The sequence below is a fragment of the Macaca thibetana genome, chromosome 10 (assembly GCF_024542745.1).
Source record: "Macaca thibetana thibetana isolate TM-01 chromosome 10, ASM2454274v1, whole genome shotgun sequence".
Classification (NCBI taxonomy): Eukaryota; Metazoa; Chordata; class Mammalia; order Primates; family Cercopithecidae; genus Macaca; species Macaca thibetana.
The window spans coordinates 21,354,082-21,377,309 of NC_065587.1; the positions used below are offsets into that span (position 1 = coordinate 21,354,082).

At 45.9% G+C, this 23,228-nt stretch overlaps 1 protein-coding gene across 3 annotated transcripts in view; it reads left to right on the forward strand.

Moving 5' to 3' along the window:
- THOC5 (THO complex subunit 5) overlaps window positions 1-23,228 on the forward strand; it is a 40,686-nt gene that overhangs the window by 2,358 nt on the left and 15,100 nt on the right. For 2 of the 3 annotated variants that reach the window (XM_050806801.1, XM_050806802.1), the window contains 11 exons: window positions 672-803; window positions 6,322-6,465; window positions 7,384-7,497; window positions 7,962-8,059; window positions 9,446-9,592; window positions 12,920-13,034; window positions 17,991-18,123; window positions 18,845-18,877; window positions 20,725-20,802; window positions 21,319-21,359; window positions 21,612-21,711. In XM_050806801.1, coding sequence (XP_050662758.1) covers window positions 708-803; window positions 6,322-6,465; window positions 7,384-7,497; window positions 7,962-8,059; window positions 9,446-9,592; window positions 12,920-13,034; window positions 17,991-18,123; window positions 18,845-18,877; window positions 20,725-20,802; window positions 21,319-21,359; window positions 21,612-21,711 — 1,099 coding nt within the window. In that variant the 5' untranslated portion in view covers window positions 672-707. The remainder of the gene's footprint in view (window positions 1-671; window positions 804-6,321; window positions 6,466-7,383; window positions 7,498-7,961; window positions 8,060-9,445; window positions 9,593-12,919; window positions 13,035-17,990; window positions 18,124-18,844; window positions 18,878-20,724; window positions 20,803-21,318; window positions 21,360-21,611; window positions 21,712-23,228) is intronic. The other variant, XM_050806803.1, reaches the window with a different exon arrangement.

Here is a 23,228-nt window from a genome sequence, read left to right on the forward strand (position 1 = left end):
GCAGGGGAAAGGACGTGGAGTGTTTGGAGAACTGGGATTGCAGGGTGTAATTGCAGCCAGGAGCAGAGGTTGGGGACAGTGGGAAGGTCAGTAGGAATGGGAATGCAAGAAATGAAATTGGGAAGATGGGTTGGGGACAAACCATCAAGGGTCTTTATGACAGGTCAGGAAATATGGGTATTCAGTGCATTATGAAGAGCCAGCAAAAGTTTTGAAACAGGAGAGTCATTAATTAGGTTGGTCTTTTTTAAGAAAGATAATTTAGACAGTATTGTTGGGCAAGACTGTTAAGAGTAGTCCTGGAGAGGAATGTGGAGGGCTTGGAATAGGGTGTTGAGATGGAGAGACACATGGTGCCTGGATAGCTGAGCGGACCCTTGAATGCAGGTCTCTTCTGTGGAGAGTGTGGAGCAGGATGTGGGTGAAGGCAGGGAAGGGAGAGGTTGAAGAAGATGATTCCGAGATCAGTGGGGGTGGGTGGTGATGCCTTTTTATAAAAGGCGGTGGAGTTTGTTTTGGACGGGCTGAGGGATGCTTCCCTGTTGTATTATAGAGGGTTAAATTGAGGCTTTGAGGGGTTAAATGACTTTTCTTGAGTTACCGAGTCTGTAAGTGGCCAGAACTGCTAGTTCGTCTCCAGAAGAATGTCAAAAGCTTTCTCTTCTTAACAGGTCTCTGCTGTTTCCTCCTGACATCAAGGAACAACCATGTCATCAGAATCGAGCAAAAAACGGAAGCCCAAAGTCATCCGAAGTGATGGAGCCCCAGCTGAAGGAAAGCGGAATCGATCTGACACTGAGCAGGTGAGATCAGTCAGGGTTGCCATGCTGCTGAGAAATTACATCTCATGGCCAAGCACCTGGCTATGTGTTTACAGCAGCTCGGGGTCGCATCTACCAGGTACAACTTTTTGGTGGCTTCCACTTGATCAGGTGACTGGGATTCCCGTTTCTTCACAAAACCTGAGTGTCCACATCCGGTTTAGCTGCAGCATCTCCAAAACCAACAAGCCTGTATTAGACATGATTAGCACCTGCACAGAGAATGTATTCCAGTATGATAATGTGTCTCCAGTTTTCCTGATGGTCAGAAGAAGGCAGTCCATCTGCAGCATGGCACTGGAGCTTCAGATATGTTGAATCCCAGGGTGTGCTGCTGAGACAATACCTGCAAACTCTGTCTCCAAAAATAAAAGAGTGACTCCACTATGGTATAGCCACACTATGGGATATTATGGTACAGTTGAAAAGAAGGAAGTCAGTATGTGTGGTATGTGTGTAAGGACAAGGATAGATCTCCAAGAGAAAGTGTTAAGTGTAAGAAGAAAGCTAGAGCATAACATGTGTAATGTGAACTCTTTATGTTAGAAAATAGAAAAGACTCACCCAAAAGGAGAACTATAAATTTCTGTGGGTACCTGTATATGTAAGTAAATAGGAAAGATCTGGAAAGATACACATCAAACTGGTAACAGTGCCTAAATCTTGGGAGGAAGTAGGTGTGGAGGCAGGTGGTCAAGGAGATTTGAAACTTTGAATTTCTTATAAGAATATATTCATAGTCGGGCACGGTGGCTCACACCTGTAATCTCAGCTCTTTGGGAGGCTGAGGCAGGCGGATCACGAGGTCAGCAGATCAAGACCGTCCTGGCTAACACAGTGAAACCCAGTCGCTACTAAAAAATACAAAAAAAAATTAGCCGGGTGTCATGAGCCTCAGGAGGCTGAGGCAGGAGAATGGTGTGAACCCGGGAGGTGGAGCTTGCAGTGAGCCGAGATTGCACCACTGCACTCCAGCCTGGGGGGCAGAGCGAGACTCTCTCTCAAAAAAAAAAAAAGAATATATTCATATATTTTGGCCTGCCGTGGTGGTACACTCCTATAATCCCAGCTACTTGGGAGGCTGAGGCAGGAGAATCACTTGAGCCCAGTAGGCAGAGGTTGCCGTGAGCCGAGATGGAGTCACTGCATTCCGGCCTGGGCAACAGAGCGAGACTTTTGTCTCCAAAAAATATATATATGAATATTCATATATTTCTAATTCAATTCAAAATAATGTTACTGTTATGGTCTGAGAGCTCGTGGTCGGCAGGTTCTTTTCTTCATTTTGTCTGTTTCTCTGTTCTTGAATCTGTCAACTTCCTTTGTGACTTAGCTATTTAAAAAAAATTTTTTTTGAGACAGGGTCTCACTCTGTCACTCATGCCAGAGTACAGTGGCACGATTTTGGCTGACTGCTGACTCCCTCTCTTGGGCTTTAGCGATCCTCCCAGCTCAATCTCCCAAGTAGCTGGGACCACAGCTGTGTGCCACCATGCCCAGCTAATTTTGTATTTTTTGTAGATATGGGGTTTTGCCACGTTGCTCAAGGTGGTCTCAAACACCTGAGCTTAAGTGGTCTGCCTGCCTTGGCCTCCCAAGGTATTGGGATTATAGGTGTGAGTCACCCTGCACCCAGCTGGAATTCCTCTCTATAGTAGACTACCATGCAGCCATTTTGATTGAGATCTATATTTACTGGGATGGTCATATGGTTTGACCATGTCCCCACTCAAATCTCATCTTGAATTGTATCTCCCAGAATTGCCACGTGTTGTGGGAGGGACCTATAGGGAGGTAATTGAATCATGGGGGCCGGTCTTTCCCATGCTGTTCTCATAGTGAATAAGCCTCACAAGATCTGATGGGCTTATCAGGGGTTTCTGGTTTTGCTTCCTCCTCATTTTTCTCTTGCCACCATCATGTAAAAAGTGCCTTTTACCTCTTGCCATGTTTCTGAGGCTTCCCCAGCCATGTGGAACTGTAAGTCCAATTAAACCTCTTTTTGTTCCCAATTTCAGGTGTATCTATCAGCAGCATGAAAACGAACTAATACAGTAGATTCATACCAGTAGAGTTGGGGGGTTGCTGAAAAGATACCTGAAAATGTGAAAGCGACTTTGGCCCTAAGTAACAGGCAGAGGTTGGAACAGTTTGGAGGGCTCAGAAGAAGACAGGAAAATGTGGGAAAGTTTGGAACCTTCTAGAGACTTGTTGAATGGCTTTGACAAAAATACTGATAATGGGCTGGACGCGGTGGCTAACGCCTGTAATCCCAGCACTTTGGGACGCTGAGGCAGATGGATTATAAGGTCAGGAGTTCAAGACCAGCCTGGCTAAGATGGTGAAACCCTGTCTCTACTAAAAATACAAAAAAATTAGGCCGGGTGCGGTGGCTTAAGCCTGTAATCCCAGCACTTTGGGAGGCCGAGACGGGCAGATCATGAGGTCAGGAGATCGAGACCATCCTGGCTAACACGGTGAAACCCCGTCTCTACTAAAAAAAATACAAAAAACTAGCCGGGTGAGGTGGTGGGCGCCTGTAGTCCCAGCTACACGGGAGGCTGAGGCAAGAGAATGGCGTAAACCCGGGAGGCGGAGCTTGCAGTGAGCTGAGATCCGGCCACTGCGCTCCAGCCGGGGCAACAAAGCGAGACTCCATCTCAAAAAAAAAAAAAAAAATTTAGCCGGGCGTGGTGGCAGGCGCCTGTAATCCCAGCTACTCGGGAGGCTGAGGGCAGAGAATTGCTTGAACCAAGGAAGTGGAGGTTGCAGTGAGCTGCGATCATGCCACTGCACTCCAACCTGAGCGACACAGTGAGACTCCTTCCCAAAAAAAAAAAGTTGATGATAATATGAACAATAAGGTCCAGCCTGAGGTGGTCTCAGATGGAGATAAGGAACTTGTTGGGAAGTGGAGCAAAGGTGACTCTTGTTGTGTTTTAGCAAAGAGATTGGAGACATTTGCCCCTGCCCTGGAGATTTGTGGAACTTTGAACTTGAGAGAGATGATTTAGGGTATCCGGTGGAAGAAATTTATAAGCAGCAAATCTTTCAAAAGGTGACTGGGTTATGTGCAGTGGCTCACGCCTGTAATCCCAGCACTTTGGGAGGCCAAGGTGGGCAGATCACTTGGGGTCAGGAGTTCAAGACTAGCCTGGGCAACATGGTGAAACCCCATCTCTACTAGAAATACAGAAATTAGCTGGGCCTGGTGGCAGGTACCTGTAATCCCAGCTACCCATGAGCCTGAAGCAGGAGAATTGCCTGAACCTGGAAGGCGAAGTTTGCAGTTAACTGAGATCACGCCACTGCACTCCAGCCTGGGTGACAAGACTGAGACTCTGTCTCAAAAATAAAAAAATAAAAAAAATAAAAAATAAAAAAATAAAAACCCGTTTTTTGAGGAGAAATTCAAGTTGGTTGCAGAAATTTGCATAAGTAGCAGGAAGCCTAATGTTAATCTCCAACACCATGGGGAACATGTCTCTAGGCCTTGTCAGAGACCTTCATGGCAGCCCCTCCCATCACAGGCCCAGAGGCCCAGGAGGAAAAAGTGGTTTTGTGGGCCAGTCCCAGGGTCCCTGTGCTGTATGCAGCCTAGGGACTTGGTGCCCTGTGTCCCAGCCACTCTAGGCATAGCTGAAAGGGGCCAATGTAGAGCTTGGGCTGTAGCTTCAGAGGGTGGAAGCCCCAAGCTTTGGCAGCTTCCATGTAGTGTTGAGCCTGTGGGTACACAGAAGTCAAGAATGGAGATTTGCTCCGCCTGGATTTCAGATGTATGGAGACGCCTGGATTCTCAAGCAAAAGTTTGCTGCCGGCGCACTCATGGAGAACCTCTGCTAGGGCAGTGTGGAAGGGAATGTGGGGTTAGAGTCCCCACACAGAGTCCCTACTGAGGCACTGCCTAGTGGAACTGTGAGAAGAGGGCCACCGTCCCTCCAGATCCTAGAATGGTTGATCCACCAATGGCTTGGACAATGCACCTGGAAAAGCTGCAGACACTCAATGCCAGCCTATGAAAGCAGCCAGGAGGGAGGGAGAATGTATCCTGCAAAGCCACAGGGGCAGAGCTGCCCAAGACCATGGGAACCCGCCTTTTGCATCAGCGTGACCTGGATGTGAGACTTGGAGTCAAAGGAGATCATTTTGGAGCTTTAAAATTTGACTGTCCCGCTGGATTTTGGACTTGCATGGGCTCTGTAACCCCTTTGTTTTGGCCAATTTCTCCCATTTGGAATGGCTATATTCACCCCATTGTACCCCCATTGTATCTAGGAAGTAACTAGCTTGCTTTCGATTTTACAGGCTCATAGGCGGAAGGGGCTTTCCTTGTCTCAGATGAGATTTTGGACTGTGGACTTTTGGGTTAATGCTGAAATGAGTTAAGACTTTGGGCGACTGTTGGGAAGGCATGATTGGTTTTGAAATGTGAGGACATGAGATTTGGAGGGGCCAGGGGCGGAATTATATGGTTTGGTTTTCAATCTCAACTTTAATTGTATCTCCCAGAATTGGCACATGTTGTGGGAGGGACCCAGAGGGAGGTAATTGAATCATGGGGGCCAGTCCTTCCCGTGCTATTCTCATGATAGTGAATAAGTCTCGCGACATCTGATGAGTTTATAAGGGGTTTCTGCTTTTGCTTCCTCCTCATTTTTCTCTTGCCGCTGCCACGTAAGAAGTGCCTTTCACCTCCCGCCATGATTCTGAGGCCTCCTCAGCTATGTGGAACTGTAAGTCCAATTAAACCTTTTTTTGTTCCCAGTTTCAGGTGTGTCTTTATTGGCAGCGTGAAAGTGGACTAATACAGATGGGAAGTCGCACTTAACAGCACAGATGATATGATCCCGTTTTGTTTACAAATAAAATGTTTATTTATCCACAGTCTTCACAATGGTGGTGTTTCGGACTGAGGCGAAATTATAGGCAATTTTTCTGTTTTCTTTTTGATACTACTCTGTATATTCTGAATCTTTGACATCAGGCATGCATTACTCTGCAATCAGAAAGCAAAAGAGGGCCGGGCGCGGTGGCTCACGCCTGTAATCCCAGCACTTTGGGAGGCCGAGGCAGGCGGATCACAAGGTCAGGAGATCGAGACCATGGTGAAACCCCGTCTCGACTAAAAATAGAAAAAATTAGCCGGGCGCAGTGGCGGGTGCCTGTAGTCCCAGCTACTCGGGAGGCTGAGGCAGGAGAATGGCGTGAACCCGGGAGGCGGAGCTTGCAGTGAGCCGAGATTGCGCCACTGCACTCCAGCCTGGGCGACACAGCAAGACTCCATCTCAAAAAAAAAAAAAAGAAAAAAAAAGAAAGCAAAAGAGGTTTCTATTTTGAAGAGAAGAAAAGCATTTGATTTAAGGACCAGATCTTTTAGAGACCTGATTGGGGCTTCATTGTTACTGTTTTTATCTAACAAGAGATGTCAGCCAAGTGTCCCTGATCCCAACAGGGAGACTTTTACCTCACGGACACAGAGCCTTTATCCTTACCTCTACAGGAAGGTAAATACTACAGTGAGGAGGCCGAGGTGGATCTGCGGGACCCTGGCAGAGACTATGAGTTATACAAGTACACCTGCCAGGAGCTACAGAGGCTGATGGCTGAGATCCAAGACCTGAAGAGCAGGGGTGGCAAGGATGTGGTAAGAAGGGGGACCACGTGGCCGTGAACCTGGTGGGTATGCATAGATGAGGCTGTTTTTGCACCTACCAGGGCCCTTCCTGATCTTGGTCTTCTGTCCTAGCCATGATCAGGTGACTGGAGCCTCAGGGCTCCCAAAACCTATTAATTTATTGGAACTTCTCATCACCACTCAGTCACCAATTACAGTAATGAAAGTATAGGATAATTAATTTTTCCCTACTAATTTGATCATTTATCCAATTAATATTTATTAAGTGCCAGGCATTTTGCTAGGTGTTGAGAAATGATAATAGTACTTATACATTTGCTTGATACAAAGATTGATATGTATAAATAAATTATAGACACCAAAAATGAAATTATCATTAATAGTAAGTGAATAAATGAGGTTTTAGGGGCAGATAAATTAAACAACATGACTAAAAACTTGATAAGTTTTTAAAAAATCCATTTTTTTTCCAGGAATTGCACATATTCGTGCCTATGCTGACAAGTTTTCTTACGATTATTGCATTCAATCTATTGTAGCCAAGCTTTATGGCTATAATTCTGTGATTTTCCATTTAAGTTATCCTGTAATGTTATTTATAGAGGTCAAATTTTATGGCAAGATGTTACTATTGCCGGGATCTCTGCGTAGGATCTGTAGAGACAGATTGTGCCTTCGCTGCCTTTATTCCAACTTCAATTCCTGTTACTCTAGTCCAAGCAGAAATTGCTTTTTTTTTGCCTGAGATTCTTAAGCGTTTTCCTTATATAACCATCCCTCTTATTTTCTTCATGACTTTTCTCATGGTTCTGGGCTCCCTCTAGTGCCTATGTTTGGCCCCAGATGAGGATGGGTCGGTGGTGAGGGACGGAAGGAAGCTGAGCGAGCCCCTGTCTCAGTGGGCTTTACTGTTTTCTTTGCTCACAGGCAATCGAAATTGAAGAACGGAGGATTCAGAGCTGTGTGCATTTCATGACTCTAAAGAAGCTTAACCGATTAGCCCACATCAGGTTGAAGAAAGGAAGAGATCAGACCCACGAGGTAGGAGTTAAAAGGTTTAATTAACCTTCCTCCTTTCTCCTCCTCATCCCCTTCTTTTTTTTTTTGGAGACAGTCTCGTTCTGTCCCCCAGGCTAGAGTGCAGTGGCACAATCTCGATCTTGGCTCACCGCGTCCTCTGCCTCCCAGCTTCAAGCAGTTCTCCTGCCTCAGCCTCCCAAGTAGCTGGGATTACAGGTGCCTGCCACCACCACCATGCCCGGCTACTTTTTGTAGTTTTTAGTAGAGATGGGGTTTCACCTTGTTGGCCAGGCTTGTCTTGAACTCCTGAGCTCAGGTGATCCACCTGCCTCAGCCTCCCAAAGTGCTGGGATTACAGACGTGATCCACTGCACCCAGCCCCATCCCCTTCTTTATTCCCTTTACACCTTCTCTTAGTTTGCTGACCCTCTCCTCTGCCCCATCCTTACTTGCCCTGCTCACCTCTGATCTTATCCTCCTTTCAGGCTAAGCAGAAAGTAGATGCCTATCACTTGCAGCTCCAGAACCTGTTGTATGAGGTGATGCACCTACAGAAGGAGATCACCAAATGTTTGGAGTTTAAGTGAGTTTGGGAGGACAGGGCTTTGGCACATGTGGTCTCTCGGTAATTGCTTTTTCCCGTGTAGCTCGCTGTAAGTCTGTTTCTTTTGTTTGTTTGTTTTTGAGATGGAGTCTTGCTCTGTCACCCACTCTGGAGTACAGTGGCAGAATCTCAGCTCACTGCAACCTCCACCTCCTGGGTTCAAGCGATTCTCCTGCCTCAGCCTCCCACTACAGGCACCCACCACTACACCTGGCTAATTTTTGTATTTTTAGTAGAGACGGGGTTTTGCCATGTTTGCCAGGCTGGTCTTGAACTCCTGACCTCAGGTGATCCTCCTGCCTTGGCCTCCCAAAGTGCTGGGATTACAGGCGTGAGCCACCACACCTGTAAGTCTCTCTTTAAAAAGAAGTCTGATGAGCTTAGGAAACTAGGATCTGGGAGAAGGGCAAATTGCAAGGGTGAATGTGGGAGAATTGCAAGCCATGGTTTCAGGCTGCATAAAGAATCTCAAAAGTCTCTTTGACCTTTTTGAGTTTTGAGCTCTGCACTTGGTAAAAAGCAGGTCTCTCTCCCTATCGGGGGTCTTTACATTACCAGTTTGATTCCTGGGTACATTGTATGGGAGCAACTCACTTCCAGTCACATCCTTTTAACCTTTTGGCCTAGTTTTCCTTTCTTTTTTTTTTTTTTTTTTGAGACGGAGTCTTGCTCTGTCGCCCAAGCTGGAGTGCAGTGGCTGGATCTCAGCTCACTGCAAGCTCCGCCGCCCGAGTTTACGCCATTCTCCTGCCTCAGCCTCCCGAGTAGCTGGGACTACAGGCGCCCGCCACCTCGCCCGGCTAGTTTTTTGTATTTTTTAGTAGAGACGGGGTTTCACTGTGTTAGCCAGGATGGTCTCGATCTCCTGACCTCGTGATCCACCCGTCTCGGCCTCCCAAAGTGCTGGGATTACAGGCGTGAGCCACCGTGCCCATCCCTGATGCTGATTTTTGAGAGACATCTTTATCTGTTCCACAAAATCATTACCTAGTAAAAGTTAAATACGAATAAAGGTGAAATCTGCATCAGGTCTGTACTTGAGTTAACAATATTGTACCATTGTCAGTTCCTGGTTTTGACAATGTATAATGTGGTTAGATAAGTTAGTATCATTGGGGGAACTTGGGTGAAGGGTACATGGAGGAAATAAATTCTCAGTATTATTTTTGAACCTTCTTGGAGTCTTAAACTATTTCAAAATTAAAAAGGTATCAAAAACAAAATAATGTGATGCACTGGTCTGTAATCATCATGCAAATGGAAACTGACAAACCCAGAATATAGTGGAACTTAAACTACAATTTTACTTAAACTACAATTTTGTTTCCTGAGAACGGCAGCACAATGTCATGTTTTTGTCTGTAGGTCGAAGCACGAAGAAATTGATCTGGTCAGTTTAGAGGAGTTTTATAAGGAGGCTCCACCAGATATCAGCAAGGCCGAAGTCACCATGGGAGACCCCCACCAGCAAACACTGGCACGTCTAGACTGGGAGCTGGAGCAGCGGAAAAGGTAGCATTTCCTCCTTCCTGACCTTTTTTTTTTTCTTTTTTGAGACGGAGTCTCGCTCTTGTCGCCCGGGCTGGAGTGCAGTGGCCGGATCTCAGCTCACTGCAAGCTCCGCCTCCCAAGTTTACGCCATTCTCCTGCCTCAGCCTCCCGAGTAGCTGGGACTACAGGCGCCCGCCACCTCGCCTGGCTAGTTTTTTTTTTTTATATTTTTTGGTAGAGACGGGGTTTCACCGTGTTAGCCAGGATGGTCTCGATCTCCTGACCTCGTGATCCGCCCGTCTCGGCCTCCCAAAGTGCTGGGTTTACAGGCTTGAGCCACCGCGCCTGGCCCCTTCCTGACCTTTTAACCATAAAGTGTCAGTGCTTTGTCATGACCCAGGATAACGCAGCAAAGCACTATGGAACTCGCAGAATAGTTTCTAAGACCAAATCCATTTTATGATTAATTCACACTGGATAGTTTAAACTTCACCAACCTCATCATGGATGGGGTTGGGGTTATAATTGCTTAAGGGCTTTTTTTTTTTTTGAGATGGAGTCTCACTCTGTCTCCCAGGCTGGAGTGCAGTGGTGTGACCTCAGTTCACTGCAACTTCCACCTCCCGGCTTTAAGTGATTGTCAGTCCTCAGCCTCCCAAGGAGCTGGGTGGTAGGTGCATACCACCATGCCCATCTATTATTTGTATTTTTTGTAGAGACGGGATTTTACCATGTTGGCTAGGCTGATCTCGAACTCCTGATCTCAACTGATCTGCCTGTCTTGGCCTCCCAAAGTGCTGGGATTACAGGTGTGAGCCACTGAGCCTGGCCCCCCTTTTTTTTTTTTTTTTTAAAGAGATGGCATTTCACTCTATTGCTCAGGATGGAGCACTGGGGCATGACGACGACTCACTTCAGCCTTGACATCCTGGGCTCAAGTGATCCTTCTGCCTCAGCCTCCCAAGTAGCCAGGACTATGGGTGCCTGCCACCATGCCTGGCTAATATTTTTATTTTTGTAGAGCAGGGGTCTCACTCTGTTACCCAAGCTGGTCTTGAACTCCTGGCTTCAAGTGATTCTCCCACCTTGGCCTCCCCAAGTGCTGGGATTATAGGTGTGAGTTACCATGCCTGGTCTCTCTTTCAAATTTTAATGCCGAAGACCTTATCTTTTGTACCATAAATCTAATTTTGTATTTTGCCTTTCCCCCCCTTATCTATAAATGTATGCCTGTGGCATAAAGCTTTGTAAACATTTTTTCAGGAGGTTGTGCAACATTCTAGTGTATATCCTAGTGTATAGAAAAATTCACAAAATTATTCCCCTGTTGGATTTTAGGTTGTTGCCATTTTTTTTTGCTGTCATAAATAATACTTCAAGTCACACTTTAGGTATAAACTTTTCTATACTAATAAAGAGTTTTATTTATTTATTTTTTTGACATGGAGTTTCACTCTCGTCGCCCAGGCTGGAATGCAATGGCATGATCTCGGCTCACTGCAACCTCCGCCTCCCTGGTTCAACCAATTCTCCTGCCTCTCAGCCTCCCGAGTAGCTGGGAGTACAGGCATGTTCCACCATGCCCAGCTAATTTTTGTATTTTTAGTAGAAGCGGGGTTTCACCATGTTGGCCAAGATGGTCTCTATCTCTTGACCTCATGTTTCGCCCGCCAGCCTCCCAAAGTGTTGGAATTTACAGGTATGAGCCACCACGCCCAGCCAATTTTTTTTTTTTTTTTTTTTTTTTTTTTGAGACGGAGTCTCGCTCTGTCGCCCAGGCTGGAGTGCAGTGGCCGGATCTCAGCTCACTGCAAGCTCCACCTCCCGGGTTCACACCATTCTCCTGCCTCAGCCTCCCGAGTAGCTGGGACTACAGGCGCCCGCCACCTCGCCCGGCTAGTTTTTTGTATTTTTTTAGTAGAGACGGGGTTTCACCGTGTTAGCCAGGATGGTCTCGATCTCCCGACCTCGTGATCCGCCCGTCTCAGCCTCCCAAAGTGCTGGGATTACAGGCTTGAGCCACCGCGCCCGGCCAATTTTTGTATTTTTAATAAAGACGGGGGTTTCACCATGTTGGCCAGGCTAGTCTCAAACTCCTGACCTCAGGTGATCCACCTGCCTTGGGCTTCCAAAGTGCTGGGATTTTAGGCATGAGCCACTGTGTCCGGCCAGTACTATGTGTTTTAATCTAAGTCATTCTAAAAATACAGTGGTTTTGTTTTTTTTTCTGTAATGAACTTTTCACGGTTGCATCCTTTCCATTCATGGTAACTTTTTCCCCTTTCATATTTGTACAAGAATACTAGGGCTTTTGATTGGCACATTTGTTCTGGTTTTTTGTTGGTGAGGTAGCTGTATACTTGCCTTTTTCTGTTATGGAATGTATTCTCTGTTTTCGGTTCATATTATGAATTTAGTAAGCATGAATCTGGTTCTTTTTTTCTTTTTTTTTGAGATGGAGTCTTGCTCTGTTTCCCAGGCTGGAATGCAGTGGTGCTATCTTGTCTCACTGAAACATCCGCCTCCTGGCTTCAGGCAGTTCTCCTGCCTCAGCCTCCTGAGTAGCTGAGATTACAGGCACATGCCACTGTGCCCGGCTAATTTTTTTAGTAGAGACGGGGTTTCACCATGTTGGCCAGGCTGGTCTCGAACTCTTGACCTCAGGTGATCCGCCTGCCTGGGCCTCCCAAAGTGCTGGGATTACAGGCGTGAGCCACCGTGCCCAACCGAGTATGGTTCTTAGGAAATTTGTGTCCGTGTCTTAGCAAATGGGGCTGGCCTATCACTCCGTTGTCCAGTCCACTGATTGTGCTGGGCACAGACTCAGCTGTCAGTGCTGCATTCTTGTGGCACTGGTCCAGAATCTATTCCCACCCTGTCCCAACCAGGCCAGTCCATGGGCCTCTTTTGGGTTATACAGCTGCTAAGTCCATGTTTATGAAAGTTTTAGGTCTTACCTCTCAAGCAAGAAATGGAACAGAAGATGGCATGTGTATCCCCTAGTGGTTACAGAGCAGACAGAGCCTCTGGAGAGCAAGAGACATGAATCCAAAGCCCAGCACAGTGTTTGTTCTTGGCTGGATGCCCTTGGGCAAGTGATCTACTTGCCTGAGCCTTGGTTTCCTCCTTTGGGGATAAGAAAAGTCCCTGTTTTCCAGGGTCTTTATAAGGATTAAATGTAATTATGCTTGTAAAAAACTCACCAAAGTACCTGGCACACATTGAGTGCTGGATAAACATTAGCAGTTAATCATGGCTGCTACCATTAGGTGGAGTCTGACGGTGAACAGGCGTGTTGAGGTATCACAGGGGGATATCAGGTGACAATGCTCGTTCCTCCCCCCACAGGCTGGCAGAGAAGTATCGAGAGTGCCTATCCAACAAGGAGAAGATTCTCAAGGAGATTGAGGTGAAGAAGGAGTACCTGAGCAGCCTCCAGCCCCGCCTCAACAGCATCATGCAGGTGGGGCCCGCTGGCCTTTTGCTTTGCCTTCACCACTGACCAGGCGCTGCCAGACACCATGTCACCCTTTGAGCTTTGCCAGGTCTATTACCCTAAATTAGAGTATAGTATAAGGATGGCCTTGTCTGCATCCCTACCCAGTTGGTGTGATAAGCTTGTGTCTGGGAGGAAGAAGTGCTGGCCTCAGGAATATATACATGCATTGACCTGGGTATTTTCATCCAGAGCCTCCTCTGGGTAGTATACTTTCTCAGACTGTGTAAATTTGGTTTACCCCCTGCATGGCCCCCACTGGCCTCACAATCTCCAGGCATCTAAACTTGCTTCTTGTGGATGTCTGTTTGATCCCCCTGACTACGCTTCAGGGTCAGACTGCTCAACAGATCTTCTCACTCTGAAAAAAACTTTAGTCATGAGGAAGAGTCCACACTTGGCCTGTAAAATACAATGTCTTTCTGTATAGGTGGCCCACTTTTTATTTGCTTTGCGAAGCCAGATTTGGTGTAAATCCTTATAATTTTGTGAAGCAAGGTAGATGGCTAATATGAAAGAACTTTGTAAAAGGATCCTAGAGATAAATTTGCTTATTTTCTTAGGATTTGGCAATCTCTATATTTCCTTTCTTCAGCTCTAAGTGTGGAAGGACAGTTGTTGACTGCTTGCAGTGCCTCATGCCTGTAATCCTAGCACTTTGGGTGGCTGAGGAGGGAGGATCACTTGAGCCCAGGAGTTTGAGACCAGCCTGGGCAATATTGGGAGACCCCACCTCTACAAAAAAAAATTAACTGGTCATGGTGGCACGTGCCTGTTGTCCCAGCTACTTGGAAGGCTGAGGCAGGAGGATCGCTCGAGCCTGGGTGACAGAGCAGAAATTAAAAGTTTTGGTTGTACTTGACCAAAGCTTCTGCATGGTTAAATTTTCTCTTGTTACCTGGAAAATTTCTAAATGGGTACAGGTTAAATAAATTCTTGTATGGTACAGCCTTAGAGCTATGATGAAAGTGTGGAATCAAACCACTGATATCGAACCACTGACAGAATAACTGAAATATGAAAGAAGATCTGTCATATTATTAAACAAAAAAATGCAAGTTGTAGAACATATAGTATAAGCTTATTTCTATATCTTAGTTTACAAAGTATCTGTAGGGCTATATACATATAGGAGTTGGGTATATACTTGGAAAAGTCTATATTCATACCAAACCATTAACAGCTACCTTGAGGACTGGGAACTGGGAGCTTTTGTTTTACAAACTTGAATACCACTTTTTTTCCCCTTTTCCTTACCCACCTTTGCCGCCGCCCCCCATGACTTTAAGATGCCTTTTTTTTTTTTTGAGACAGAGTTGCTTTGTTGCCCAGGCTGGAGTGGAGTGGCGCCATCTCGGCTCACTGCAACCTCTGCCTCCCAGGTTCAAGCGATTCTCCTGCCTCAGCCTCCCGAGTAGCTGGGTTTACAGGCGCCTGCCACCACGCCTGGCTAATTTTTGTATTTTTAGTAGAGATAGGGTTTCACCATGTTGGCCAGTAGTCTTGAACTCCTGACCTCAGGTGATCTGCCTGCCTCGGCCTCCCAAAGTACTGGGATTACAGGCATGAGCCCCCACGCCCGGCCTAAAAGGCTTTTTTTTTTTTTTTTTTTTTTTTTTGAGACAGAGTCTCACTCTGTTGCCCAGGCTGGAGTGCAGTGGTGCAGTCTCGGCTCACTGCAAGCTCTGCCTCCCGGGTTCATGCCATTGTCCTGCCTCAGCCTCCCAAGTAGCTGGGACTACAAGTGCCTGCCACCATGCCCAACTAATTTTTTGTTTTGTATTTTTAGTAGATATGGGGTTTCACTGTGTTAGCCAAGATGGTCTCGATCTCCTGACCTCGTGATCCGCCTGCCTCAGCCTCTCAAAGTGCTGGGATTACAGGCATGAGCCACCATGCCCGGCCTAAAATGCTTTTCATTTTACTTTATGTATTGTGCAATTGATCCTCATGCATTGCGCAGAGTCTGCAAACTTGAAACTCAAAGCGATCTAGTTCAGTCTTTCCCAAGTCAAGAAAAAAAAGAAAAAAAAACAAGAAAAGCACACAAATAAAATCTCTGAAACAAAACCTGAATTCATTGCCTAAGGTCTTGAATACAACTTTTAAAAACAATGTACAATGTATTACTTTAAAACAGAATTGTATATACAGAAAAGCATATAACTTGCAAGTATATGGCTCAATGAATATTAACTAAGAAACACATCTGTGTAACCAGCACCCAAAATCCAAGAGAAAGAACATTAACAATTTCCTGGAAGCTCCTTTATTCCCCCTCCCGGTCCCTATCTTCCCCCACACTCCAGTAACCATAATCTTGACATCTAACATCATAGGTTCGTTTTGCCTGTTTTTGAACTCTATACAAAGAGAACCATAGTATATACTCGTATATCTGGCTTCTTTTGTTCAGCAGTATGTTTCTAAGATTCATCTGAGCTTTTATGAGTGCAGGAGTTTGTTTTCACTGATGTTTAGTATTTGGTTGTTTCCAGCTTAGGGCCATTCAGATAATGCTGCTATGAGCATTCTTATATGTGTGCTTTGGCATACATGTGTACATCTGTTGAATATATACCCAGGAATGAAATTGCTAGGTCATACAGTATGTTATACATATATTTAGCTTTTGTAGACATTGAAACAGTTTTTTAAAGTGATTGTACCAATTTATAGGAATTCCCACCAGCACCATATGAAAGTTCTAATTGTTCTACATCCTTGTCAACACTTGATACTCTCAGTCTCCTTAATTTTGACTACTCTGGAGGATCCCATTATAGTTTAAATTTTTATTTCCCTGAGGACTAGTGATGTTGAACACAGCACATTTTGCCTTTTGGATAACCTCTTGGGATGGGCCTAGGCAAGTCTCTTGCCTGTTTTTCTGTTGGGTTGCCTGGAGATGAGTGTTTTCCCAGATCTTTCCCGTTCTGTAACCTCCTGCCTTTTCACTTTGCTAATGGTATCTTTTTTTTTTTTTTTTTTTTTTTTTTTTTGAGACGGAGTCTTGCTCTGTCACCCAGGCTGGAGTGCAGTGGCCGGATCTCAGCTCACTGCAAGCTCCGCCTCCCGGGTTTACGCCATTCTCCTGCCTCAGCCTCCTGAGTAGCTGGGACTACAGGCGCCCGCCACCTCGCCCGGCTATTTTTTTGTATTTTTTAGTAGAGACGGGGTTTCGCCGTGTTAGCCGGGATCGTCTCTCGATCTCCTGACCTCGTGATCCGCCCATCTCGGCCTCCCAAAGTGCTGGGATTACAGGCTTGAGCCACCGCGCCCGGCCTGCTAATGGTATCTTTTAATGAGTGCATGTTCCTAATTTTAGTAATTATTCTTTTCCTTTTCTAGTTAGTACTTTTTCTGTGTCTTGTTTAAGAAATCTGTCTCTTTAAATCTGTAGTCATCCTGAAAGTGATTTTGTATGTAGTGTAAGTTAAGGGTAAAGATTCATTTTTTTCTTTCCACATAGGTATTTAGCTGACCATTTATTGAGGACATTCTCTTTGCACTGCTCTGTAGTGCCACTTTTGTCACAAATCAAATGTCTTTGTACACGTGGATAGTTGTGTAATCTCTGTGTCCATCTTTGCACAGTATCACACCGTCTTATTTACTGTGGCTTTATCAGAAGTCTCGATGCACAGTTGCAACCTAATTCTTCAGGATTGTCTTGGTTATTCTTGGCCCTTTGCATTTACATATAAGTTTCAGAATGAGATTGTCTGTTCTTACCTGCTGGGATTTTGATTGGGATTGCATTGAATCAGCAGACCACTTTAGAATAAACTGTTACCTGGACAATATTTGAGTCTTCCAGGCCATTGACATTCATATGTATCCACTTATTTTAGACTTTTCATTTCTCAGGTTTTTGTGTAGAGGCTTATATGCCTTTCATTTGTTTATTTTATGTTTTATTTTAATTTTATTTTGAGGCAGTCTTGCTCTGTTGCCCAGGCTGGAGTACAGTGGTACAATCTTGGCTCACTGCATCCTCTGTCTCCCAGGTTCAAGCAATTCTTCTGCCTCAGTCTCTCGAGTAGCTGGGATTACAGGTGCGTGCCACCACACTTGGCCAATTTTTGTATCTTTAGCAGAGATTGGGTTTTACCATGTTGGCCAGGCTGGTCTCAAACTCCTGACCTCAGGTGATCCACCTGCCTTGGCCTCCCAAAGTGCTGGGATTACAGGCCCAGCCTGCTTGTTTATTGTTTTTTGTTTGTTTGTTTTTTTGAGACAGAGTTTTGTTCTTGTTGCCCAGGCTGGAGTGCAATGGCACAATCTTGGCTCACTGCAACCTCCACTTCCTGGGTTCAAGTGATTCTCCTGCCTCAGCCTCCCGAGTAGCTGGGATTACAGGCATATGCTACCACGCCCAGCTAGTAGAGACAGGGTTCTCCATGTCGGTCAGGCTGGTCTCGATCTTCCGACCTCAGGTGATCCTCCTGCCTCAGCCTCCCAAAGTGCTGGGATTATAGGCGTGAGCCACTATGCCCGGCCTGTTTATTCTTATTTGATGTTTTATTGATGGTATTGAAATGGCATCTTTTTATAATTTCTTTTTTTTTAAATTGATTTTTATTTTTTATGGAAATGGCATCTCGTTAAGTTACCCAGGCTGCTCTTGAACTCCTGGCCTCAAGTGATCCTCCTGCCTCAGCCTCCCAAAGTGCTGGGACTACGGGCATGAGCCAGGGTACCCTGACAGTAAGTAAAATAAAACAATTTTATTTTCTTACTGTTTGTTGCTAGTATAAAGAAATATAATTTTGTTTATATTGAGCTTTTATCCACCTATTAGTTCTATTAGTTTATCATGTATCACTTTTATAAACAATGGTTTATAGTCACTCAGTAGCCACTTGTTCCTGTGTGGACTGGCTAAAAAAGGAAGAACAAAAATCTGTCTCTTGTGTGCAGGCTTCCCTTCCGGTGCAGGAGTACCTGTTTATGCCATTCGACCAGGCTCACAAGCAGTATGAGACAGCCAGGCACCTGCCGCCTCCCCTCTATGTCCTCTTTGTTCAGGCCACTGCATATGGGCAGGCCTGTGGTGAGTATGGGGGCTGGGTGAGGACGAGGGGCTGTGGGAGCAGCAGCTGTGGCCGAGTGAATCAGTTGGAAGCAGTACGTGCTCAGGAAATTTCTCAGTCCTGCCCCGAAGCCCTCAGGTGACAGAAGCTTTCTTCCCTCTGCATTGCCCAGCATGGCTGCTCTGACCAACCGGCCTAAGGCTGGATTAACACCTGATGGGTATTTCACCGTGGGTGGCTTTGAGTCATTCGTGAGCCTGACTGGACAGCTGTTGGGTGCAGAGCCCAGGCAGCCTATCTGGGCTCCCAGGTGCTCACCCCATCAAGGCACGCTTGGCAGTTAGATCAGTGCCTCTTGCTCTGCTTCAGGGTGGGGGTGCCTGGTGAATACAGGTCTCAGCCAGCTCTCCCAGGCTTTCACCATGCCTTGAATCAGCTGCATGCCTTTGTTGTGGATTTCCAGGTTAGATATGTCCTCATTAAGCTTGAGGGCAGCCTGTGACTCTGCTAGGGTTTTGAGAAAATTTTAGAGACCCTGCCTTTTGCCCTAATGCAGCTTTCACCCAGCACCTAAATTTTCTCCCCAACCCCACCCCACCACATCAGACAGACATATACTGCACCAGTGCTTGCTTCTCCTCCCACCGTGGGCACCAACACATTACTGTCTCTCTTCTTGTGTCTTCCTCGTCCTTCTGGTCCTCCCCTCCCCTTTGTTCTCCCTCCTGTTTCCATCATCAGCTCATATGAAATCCTCCCAGCCCCCTAGACAGGGTGAGTAATTTTCTTTTCTTTTATGTTTAAAATTGGCCTGTTCCATTCTGATGTTCCTGTAGAATGCTAATATTAAATGACTGAAAAAAATAGTCTGGCGTTTGCCAGTGACTGATGGGAGCAACTAGTTGTTTGGGGTGAAGGGTGGTGATTCACATAGGGTTGCCATAGATAAGGCAGTGGTCAGCCACTTGGGGGAAGTTTGCCATCCCTCTTTTGTGTGGCTAGGCAAACCATTTCAGGTTCTTGGGACTATATGTACCCTTAAAAGTGGAGTTGGAAGGTGGTGGCCTGTCTGACCTCACAGCACTGGACCCTCAGAGGGGGGTCCCAAGACATCACTCAATAAGGTGTCACAGTCACACCTGGTGTATGCAACAGGCTGTTAGCTTATGTGCTGGAGAGGCCAAGCTTAAGTTGAACAGACCTGGTCTTGAACCCTGGTTTATCAGCCATGTGGCTGTGATGTCTAGCTTCTCTGAGCCTTAAGTTTCCCATCTGAAAATGGCTATAATAATGTATTACTCCTGTAGGGTTGTTGTGAGGATTAAATTTTTTTTTTTTTTTCTCTGAGACGGAGTCTCACTCTGTTACCCAGGCTGGAGTGCAGTGGCATGATCTCGGCTCACTGCAACCTCTGCCTCCCGGGTTCAAGCAATTCTCCCTGCCTCAGCCTCCCAAGTAGCTGGGGTTACAGGTGCCCACCATTGTGCCCGGCTAATTTTTATATAGTTAGTAGAGACGGATTTCACCACGTTGGCCAGGCTGGTCTCGAACTCCTGACTTTGGGTGATCCACTCTCCTTGGCCTCCCAACCAGGCATCAGCCACCACGCACAGCCTAAAAATTAATTTTTAATAATTTTATAATTAAAATTACAAGCATCAGCTCATTCAGTCGCCACCACTAATGGGGTAGCTACTATTTTTCTTTTTTTTTTTTTTGAGACAGAGTCTCACTCTGTTGCCCAGGCCGCAGTGCGGTGGCATGATCTCAGTTCACAGTAACCTCCACTTCCTGGATTCAAGCAGTTCTCCTGTCTCAGCCTCCCAAGTAGCTGGGATTACAGGCACATGCCGCCACACACAGCTAATTTTTGTATTCTCAGTATAGACAGGATTTTGCCATCTTGGCCAGGCTGGTCTCAAACTCCTGACCTCAGGTGATCCACCTGCCTCGGCCTCCCAAAGTGCTGGGATTACAGGCGTGAGCCGCCGTGCCCAGCAGCTACTATTTTTCAAGTCCCCATTTCATAGATATAGAAACTGAGGCTCAGACAGTGACATAACTTTCCAGGTCATGTGTTTGGGAATTGGTTAGGTGGGGACTCAGGTCTGGGACTAGACTGCAAGATCCAAGTTCCTATTCACTGTCCTACTGCCTCTCAGTTAAGTGAGACAGTGGCAGCCATGTGCTTGGTATAGTGTAGAATAAAGAAAAAGCACTTAGGTGAGAATCATTGTTTCTGGGATGTGGACAGGTGTGGATTTCTGGATAAGAACCTCTAAGACAATTGGCAGAGGAGTTCCATGTGGCTTTAGGCCCTCAGTTTGAATTTCTGTGCTTTGGTGTGCACCAAAAAAGAGAGGCATTCCCTGCTAGTTTCAGGTGATGCTGGTTTAGGAATTTGTACTTAAGTTGTTTGTTCTCAGTAAATGACAGAAAAAAAAGACTTAAGTTTCCCACCTTGTTTCCCTTCATCTGGAGCAAGGATTTTTGCCGTTCCACCCTTAGTCAGCAAGGAGCTGGGCAGAAGTGAGAGAAATGCAGCCCCAGAGCTGGCCTACTCGTGCTGCTTAGCACCTTTCCTCAGCAGCTTTCCTACCAGACTCTTTCTTGCCCCCCAGATAAGACGTTATCTGTGGCAATCGAAGGCAGTGTGGATGAAGCCAAGGCTCTTTTCAAGCCTCCAGAGGACTCCCAAGGTAATGTGGTGGTTGGGATTCCTCCCCCAGCGACACCAAGTCACCATCCAAGGGCAGTCCTGGTCTTTGGAGAACCAGCTGGACTGGTTCTGTGTAGCAGGAAGCTTGACTTGAATGTCCTAGCATCCTGGGGTAGACAGGAAAGAGAGCTCGCTCCCCGGAGTCACAAGGTGCTGCCCGTGGATTTCAGCCCTGCCACTCCCTAGCCGACTGACCCCGAGGAAGGTATTTAACATTTCAGAGCCTCAGCTTATTCATTTGTGAAAACAGATAGTAACACCTCATGTAGGATTGTTATGTGGATTAAATAAGGTAAAGCAAGTAAGGCCTTTTTTCTTTTTTCTTCACCATGTTTTCTATACTGAATAAGAAGCAGCAAGTTAATTTATTATTTGTTATAGAGAAACTCATTTACCAAAGACAGAGTCAGGGCCCCTTTATGCCATGTGAGTTGGAGTGCTTTAGGGAGCATTTGGAGCCCCCTCACCTCTAGCTGCCTTCTCTCTGTGGCTGCAGATGACGAGAGTGACTCGGATGCTGAGGAGGAGCAGACCACGGTGAGAACCACTTTCTTTTATGGGAGCATCAAGCAGCTGCATGCACTGGGGCATGCTTGTTTGCAGGTGCCATCCTCCCTAGAAGCAGAAGAAAGAGGTTTGAAAGAAAAGGCTGCTGGGAGGGGAGTCTGGCAACCCAGCTAGCTAAAGCAGCAGGTGCCAGGCAGTAGGGTTGAGGCCTGGCTGGTTGGGAGAGGGAAGGGGAGATTGGTATGACCGGTGCTCATCAGCTTGGCACACTCCTTTGTCCAGAAACGCCGGAGACCCACGCTGGGGGTTCAGTTGGACGACAAACGCAAAGAGATGCTGAAGAGGCACCCACTGTCCGTCATGCTCGACCTGAAGTGCAAAGGTCTGGCTACACTCACCTTGTTTAGGGGATCTGTAGCACCTAAGAGTTCACCTAGCTGCAGATGCAGAGGGTCCAGGAGCCAGACGCCTATTTGCCCAACAAAGAATTCCCATTTCATGTTGCTTTGTCTTTCCTTATTGTTTTGCATGGAATTTGTTTCTTTTTGTTGTTAAGTCATAACCGTAACAACATAGCAACAAAACTCCAGTCACATAAGGCAGAAGCTTGAGAAAACCACACCTCTTTCTGAATCTGGCAAGTCAAATATCTAGAACAAGTTGCAAAAGCATACAGGTTTTGAGTAATAAGACCAACATGTTTAATTTGGTAAATATAAGTAGAACTTTGTATTCTGCAGAGTGTATGTTTTGAAGTTGGTTTGTATGAAAAACTACCACATAATAAAATGTTCTAGCAGTATAAGAGCTAACAATAAAATTTAAGTTTCCCTCCCACCCCAGGTTCCTAGATACCAGTCCTAGGTCTCACCTCCAAGGGCAACCATTATTACAGACTTCTTATATATTTTCCAGAAAGATTCTTTGCACCTAGAAGCTTTTATACAAATGTATATTTATCCACTTCCCACTTTATTTTTTACACAAATGGAAATAGGCTCTACACACTGGTTGTCTTTTTGCTGGTTGGTTGGTTGTTTTTAGAGATAGGGTCTCACTCTTGTCATCCAGTCTGGAGTGCAGTGGCATGATCACGGCTCACTACAGCTCAACCTTCTGGGCTCAATCGTTCTTCCCACCTCAGCCTCCCAGGTAGCGGGGGCTACAGGCACGTGCCATCATGCCAGTTAATTTTTGTATTTTTTTTAGAGATGGGGTTTTATCATGTTACCCAGGCTGGTCTTGAACTCCTGGGCTCAAATGATCCTCCTGCCTCAGCCTCCTAAGTAGCTGGGACTGAAGCATGCACCACCGTGGCTGACTTTGAGATAATTTTAGACTCATAGAAGACTTGCCAAAATAATATGAGTTCCTATATACTGTTCATTCAGCTTCCCTTAAAGTTACATCTTAATTATAGATGGTATGATTACCAGTGATCCACACCACTCTTAATTTCATTGGTCCAATACTGTTAACTAAATGACAGAATTTTTTTAGTTTCTTCCTTTTTCAATTAATGTCCTTTTTATGTTCCAGGATCCAAGCCAGGGTCTCAAAGTGCATTTAGTTGCCATGCTTCTAAGTCTCCTCCAGGCAGTGACAGTTTCTCAGTCTTTCCTTGTGTTTCATGACCTTGATTAGACTTGAGATTATGGATTTTGGGGGAGAATAGCATAGATGAGATCCTTGCTATCATGTCATATCAGGGCTACCTGATATCACTGTCTTATTTCTGCTGATATTGACCTTGATCACGTGGTTCCCATTCTATCTTGTATTTGTTAGAAGCTGTGTCACTAAGTCCAGCCCATGCTCAAGGGCAGAGAAATTAAGCCCTACCTGTTGGTGGGAAGAGTAGCAAAGAATTTGTAGGTGCTCTCTTTGCTTCTTTTTATT